This window comes from Sphaeroforma arctica (assembly GCF_001186125.1).
Source record: "Sphaeroforma arctica JP610 unplaced genomic scaffold supercont1.11, whole genome shotgun sequence".
Taxonomy (NCBI): Eukaryota; class Ichthyosporea; order Ichthyophonida; genus Sphaeroforma; species Sphaeroforma arctica.
This window is the reverse complement of record NW_014040547.1, coordinates 246,933-253,494: the sequence shown is the minus strand read 5'-3', so window position 1 is coordinate 253,494 and position 6,562 is coordinate 246,933. Positions and strand designations below refer to the sequence as shown.

At 41.7% G+C, this 6,562-nt stretch overlaps 1 protein-coding gene and 1 pseudogene across 2 annotated transcripts in view; both read left to right on the top strand.

The window, feature by feature from the left end:
- Window positions 1-3,259: 3,259 nt before the first annotated feature.
- On the top strand, window positions 3,260-3,783 carry SARC_00402 (hypothetical protein; the record flags this gene model as incomplete). The annotated part of the gene is made up of 1 exon (XM_014305943.1): window positions 3,260-3,783. A coding segment is annotated over one exon (524 nt), but the record flags the coding sequence as incomplete, so codon positions are not given.
- A 1,696-nt stretch (window positions 3,784-5,479) lies between these two features.
- The window catches only part of SARC_00401 (hypothetical protein), a pseudogene marked incomplete at its 3' end in the record, with an annotated part of 2,296 nt that continues 1,213 nt past the window's right edge, over window positions 5,480-6,562 (top strand). Inside the window, exon 1 of the mRNA in view lies at window positions 5,480-6,185. The remainder of the gene's footprint in view (window positions 6,186-6,562) is intronic.

Below are 6,562 nucleotides of genomic sequence, written 5' to 3'. Positions count from 1 at the left end.
CACACACACACACACACGTAGTCATAAACACACACATAAGATATATATATATATATATATATAGTCACACACACACACGTAGTAATAACCATACACACACAGTCAGATCATATTCATATGTGGAATGGATACAGAGACGCCCTCAGCATCTGTCACTGACCTCTGTATTCACTGGTTGATTGTTTGTGTCTGGCCCTGACCTCTCTAACCACTGGTTGTTTGCCTGTGTGACTATGCAGTGGGACCTATTCTGGCCTTCACCTTCGGCACAATGATTCTGGACTGGAAAATGGTGCTGCACGGACTTAAGATGGAGTTGCTCTCATTGCTGATGTGTGCCGGTGTGGGGTATGTGCCGGGCGAATGAGTCATGGTCCAACCCTGGGAAACGGGTGCAGCACCTGTGCTTTGTATTTGAGGCTCTTGCACTGTACCCCATGTGCATATTAAATACATGAATATACTGAACCACAGGTCACAACCCATCCCATTCACCCCGTCTTCCGCCCACACCCGTTGTCAACCTCAGCGTCTCACCATCACATACACAGATTTCTAGTAACCGCCAATCCATGTTCACCCGAGTGCCTCACCATCACATACACTGATTTCTAGTAACCGCCAATCCGTGTTCACCCGAGTGCCTCACCATCACATACACTGATTTCTAGTAACCGCCAATCCGTGTTCACCCGAGTGCCTCACCATCACATACACTGATTTCTGGTAACCGCCAATCCGTGTTCACCCGAGTGTCTCACTATCACATACACAGATTTGTAATTGGCGCCATCTTCACACCACTCGCGCGAGACCCGAATTTCAATTGGCCCAACGCGGAGATGGCCAGCCGTGGCACATTGACGGCTTGTCTGATTTCTCTGGGCATTGCTATACCGGTATGTGAATTAAGCTATACCGGTATGTGGACTGAGCTATACCGGTATGTGAATATAGCTATACCGGTATGTGGATGGATTAATAAACTAACACACACGTGGATGGAGGTCTGGTGCCTCTCGCATGCGGAGTTGTATAGACATAAATACTATTACGTACATGTATGTGCACGGTATGACGGTGTTATGCGTAGTATTTGGAGATATAGTGCTATATCTGCACGTATATGTACCATATTGTGCATATGAAATATATCTGCACGTACATGTAACATATTGTGCATATGATATATATCTGCACGTAAATGGATACAGGTCTGATATATATCATATGCACAGTATGTTATATATTTTGTTTCACTAGTACGTACATGGAGGGGCTGATGTTGCCCTGACCATTCCGTCTGCCCCTAATCCCAACTGTCCTATTTACAGTCGGGGGCAGGTGTTGCCCTGTCCATTTCGTCTGCCTCTAATCTCAACTGTCCTATTTACAGTCAGGGGCAGGTGTTGCCCTGTCCATTCCATCTGCCCCTAATCCCAACTGTCCCATTTACAGTTTAGGGCTGATGTTGTCCTGTCCATTCCGTCTGCCCCTATTCCCAACTGTCCTATTTACAGTCAGGGACCGGTGTTGCCCGTTCATTTCGTCTGTCCCTAATCCCAACTGTCCTGTCCTATTTATAGTCGGGGGCAGGTGTTACCCTATCCTGTCCTATTTATAGTCAGGGGGCAGGTGTTGCCCTCTCCATTTCCTCTGCCCCTAATCTCAACTGTCCTATTTACATTCAGCAGCAGGTGCTGCCCTGTCCATTCCGTCTGCCCCTAATCCCAACTGACCTGTCCTATTTAAAGTCTGGTGCAGGTGTTGCCCTGTCCATTTTCTCTGCCCCTAATCCCAACTGTCCTGTCCTATTTACAGTCAGGGGCAGGTGTTGCCCTGTCCATTCTCGGAAACAACACCTCGTCGCTGGTAGGAGTGGCCATTTCCGCGTCGCTGCTTCCGCCGGCTGTCAATTGCGGCATCTTCTATGGTGTGTGTTGGATGGCATATAAAAATCTACATGGGGATTGTATTTCGTCCGAAAACCCTAAAACCTAAACCTTGTGCCCTGAACCCTGTCGCCGTAGTTTACCCGTCGAGGATCCCAGTTGCTGGATACAGTGCATAAGTCACCCACTGCACCTGCTCTCATGGAGAAGCATGCTTGTCCTGTTTCGTGGCATAGGGACCGTTGAGTATTGAACCATATCACCTATGACGCGCTACTAATGGCACTAGTACTTGCATTGCAGCTTATGCCATATTTGGACCAATGTTCTTCGACGACTTGACACCTTCGGCATCGGAGCTGGCCGTGTCAGGATCATATAGCATGTTACTTACCATCGTAAATATACTGTGTATCTACACAATGGGTATGTGAGGTTGGTTGTTGTTTCGTGTGTGTGTTTGTTTGACATTATAGTTTATGCGCGCGTATTTATATATGTTTGTACATTTTCAAGCATGTATTTATAAATATATGTTGTGTATCTATGTGTATTCTGTGAATGAATATATACATATTATATATATATATGTGTGTGTGCGTGTGTGTGTGTGTACGTACGTGTATTATATATATATATACACGTACATACATATATGTACTTATGTATATATATATATATACATATATATATATATATATATATATATATATATATTTTATATATATATATATATATAATATATTATTGTATTCTACTATATATTTGTATATATATATATATATATATATAATATATTATTATATTATACTATATATTTGTCGATATATAAATATATATATGTATTTATATATAAATATATATATATTTATATGTTTGTGTGTGTGAATATATATAATTATATATATGGATATATGGATATACATATATACATATGTATGTATATATATATATAGATATAGATATATGTTTATATATATATATAAATATAGATTCGTATATATATATGTGAATATTTTGTGAAATGCATGCAATCTTTTCTGTATAGTTCTGATCTATTTGACTTGATCTTCGTAGGGGTACGGTGTGAAGCTTTCTATTTGTATTAGCTTGTTTATTTTATTGCATTTGATTATTTATCCTATGCAGAGGGTGTGACCATTTTTAGACCATCTGCACATCACTAGATACGTAACCGATAGTCCTTCTTCCCAGGGAGGAGAGATTCACATGCCTATATCAGGCAACACGTGTCTGTACGTTGAGTCTATTCTCGTTCTTCTTAGTCGCAGACGACTGGGTGTGTCACATGGGGCGACCACGTGTTTAAGGTTAACCCTTCTCTCCACCTTGACATTCACTTCAAGGTCTGGTGATGTTCAAAATCAAGGAGGTGGCACCCATCCCCGGCAAAACGGACTTCTGGAAATCCGCGGTCCGTGCACAACGCATGCACCACTCAGGCCAAACCCAACGAGCTCGGGACTACCACGACACACACACGTCCGGTGACATTATCCGCAACACCCAGGACAGCAAGTGTGATCTTGCGGACGAACATGTCAGTATCCATGACAACGGTTCAACGCTGCGACAAAGGCCCGTCCCAGCCGGTGGGCCGTCTTTCAGGGGTGGTATATTGGATCTGCCTCTGCGCTCAGCTGCCGTTGGTACGGGCGCGTCAGTACCCGACGAAGTGTATGGGACCAATCTCGGGGCGTTAATGGCCTTTAGACCTCCGGCGGAAGATCAGGAGCATTTGAATATGCTGCACAGGCACGTGAGTGAGTCTATGGCCCAGAGCGAGGTTAACCATGGAGTGGTCAGGCGGCAACTGCCCCAGACGTACTATCCCAGTGTGCAGGATATGTGGCATCCTCCAAGGAGTTAGCTAGTGATTAGATTTAATATTTATGAATATCGAAGGGCAGTCATCAAGCTTCCAGTATAAGTAGTGTTGTACAGCTACATAAATATAAAAATTAGCGAGTCAAAAGTATCACAAAGGATTATAAAGATTAGTGAGTCATAAGTATCACAGGGGATCGTACGATAACGATCTTCACTATCACTACCAACCCCCTATTATCTCGGTACCTGCTAGGCAACACACCCATGGAAATCATAACATACGTTTGGCCAACGTGCGATATGGCTAGCATACCACAATTCTTAGCTCATGCGGTCGAATTTTGACAGGTACTGACGGTACAGTCTTAATAGTCCAATTTTTTATTGTCAGTTCGCAATTGGGAAGACTATGGTTTGGTAAGAATACATGCAGCTGCTGAAACTGTGTCATGAATAGCGTTCACGCTGACCTCAACGTCGGTATAATTCTGACTACAGACACGTCAAGTCTATTTGCGTACATTTCTTTACCTGTTTACTATTCCTGCGAGATACACACTTCGTATATAAATATGTATATTCACAGCCTTCTAAATTAGACATATCACAGAGTATATGAATGAGAGAGGAATTAAAAAACTGTGGCTGAGAGTGGGAATACTCCAGAAGGATTCTCGAAAGAATCCTTTGTGATGCAATGGAAGTGTACACATTCTCTATACACATTCCATCTTTACATATTCTTTCTTTACACATTCTACCTTTGTTAAACCTATTACTATGTAGTAGTAGACACTGCGCACGACAGCGAGCCTCTAAAATTCCGCGGCAAACAGGTTTCTACATACCGCACCGATACAGTACCCATCCCTTTGCTTGCATGTATTCATTTAAAAATGTCAATTTGTCAATATATAGCTCTGTCTGCGACTGCCGGAGCCAGTCAGCATTTTTATTATTATTATTAAAGATTATTTTATATTTTACGATACGATACGATACGAATTACGATATCAGGATTTTCATTTTGGGCGTCATCTGATAATTTTTTTTAAACAAATTAAAAATACGAACGCGCACGCATAAAAAAATAATAAAAACGCTAAAACGAATGCTCAAACATCACTGGTGGTGGAACTGACAAGGAACTCTGACTTCGAGTCGCCGACTCGCCGTTTTGTCGAAAACTGAAAACTGGTTGCAACTTGCCAGGCAATAAGTGCAACACCAGCAGGAATGTAAAATACCGAATACGCTCTCTCTGACGAACTGACGATCCCAAGACTTCACAATACAAAGCAAGAGTAGTAAACGACGGACACACTGCCACAGACCGACAATACATACGTCAATATGAGTCAGTCTTTTTGAGGAGAAGAACCGACATGTACCGCCGTGAACTATGAACTCCTGAAAGCGATACAACTTTCCCATTTTTGTTTTAAAAAACGACTATGTCGTTTACCAGAAGACTAGCCAGATCGATACGTCAAAATGTTTATAGCCAATCAGAACCATTCTGAAGTATCAAGGAGTAGATCTATATCTTCTTTCTGCTCGAAATGCTTATTTACTAATTTTACTTCAAACTAAAATTAATACTTTGAAATTTGACCAATAGAAACAGTCCCATCGCCAATTCCTCACCGGTCAACGGTTTTTAAAAAACAATCACAACTCTGGTACACCATTGGCAACAGTAAACACCGTAGTCCATAGACTATCACTGTAACACATTCTCATTAGTATTCATATTTACAATAATTTTACACGAGTATTAGCAAATACATACATTTCACGCGTTCCCTATATCACACACCTCGTCTAACAAACACATCATAATAACGTCTTTTTTACTACAAGGTGCTTTCATAAACCTGCTGCTGTAGTCGCCCAGTTGGCACCTCTCTCTCTTGGGCTCTTATACTACAGACATGTCGTTTCTTTTCATTGTCACCATCCCTTCGGGGGTGCGTCTGAAACGCTCTGGTGTAGTGCAAGAGGTCAACGACACCATCCACTACGGCATAGCCAAGCAAGAACCATCCGATAGAAACCATGCGAAATCTTTAGGTCTCAAGAGCGTAGGCAGCACTAACGAAGACAGTACGAGTGTGATCAAGCCACGGGATAGCAAAGGCGAAAGCAAAAATCTGCTTTCTGTGGTATTGAGCCACGACGATACAGAGAGTCTGGAGTTCGCTGAGACAAGTAGACACAGTGCATTGGGTGAGATATTCCCAGAAACAAGCAGGAAGAGCACATCTGGTGGTGCTTGGCAAAGCGAAAACGCGCAGACGGGCCGGAACCTTAACGGGCAGAGTGGCTTAAAGGGCGAACGGAAACTAGCGGAGTCACGGGTGCAAGGGGTGAAGCAGGTGGAGGCTAACATGCAAGGGTTATTCGCTCCGACTGCGAAGGAAAGAACAGGAAGTGCATTGGGTATGTGTTTGACAGAAATAGAGACACTTCATTACAATATGTATATACGCCTGTTTGTTGATGATTGTGTCTGTAAAGTGTGTATGTGTCTGTATGTGGCGGCACGAGGGAGATAAATAATTGAGAAACGGGAGGTCAGGAATCTATAACAAGAACTTTTAAGTAATGACTATGTCAATGTATACACAAACACACACACAAATATATACACAAGTACATATATATATATATATATATATATGTGTGTGTGTGTGTGTGTGTGTGTGTGTGTAGATATATACGTATATATATATATATATATATATATATATATNTATATATATATATATATATATATATATATATATATATTATATATATATATATATATATATATA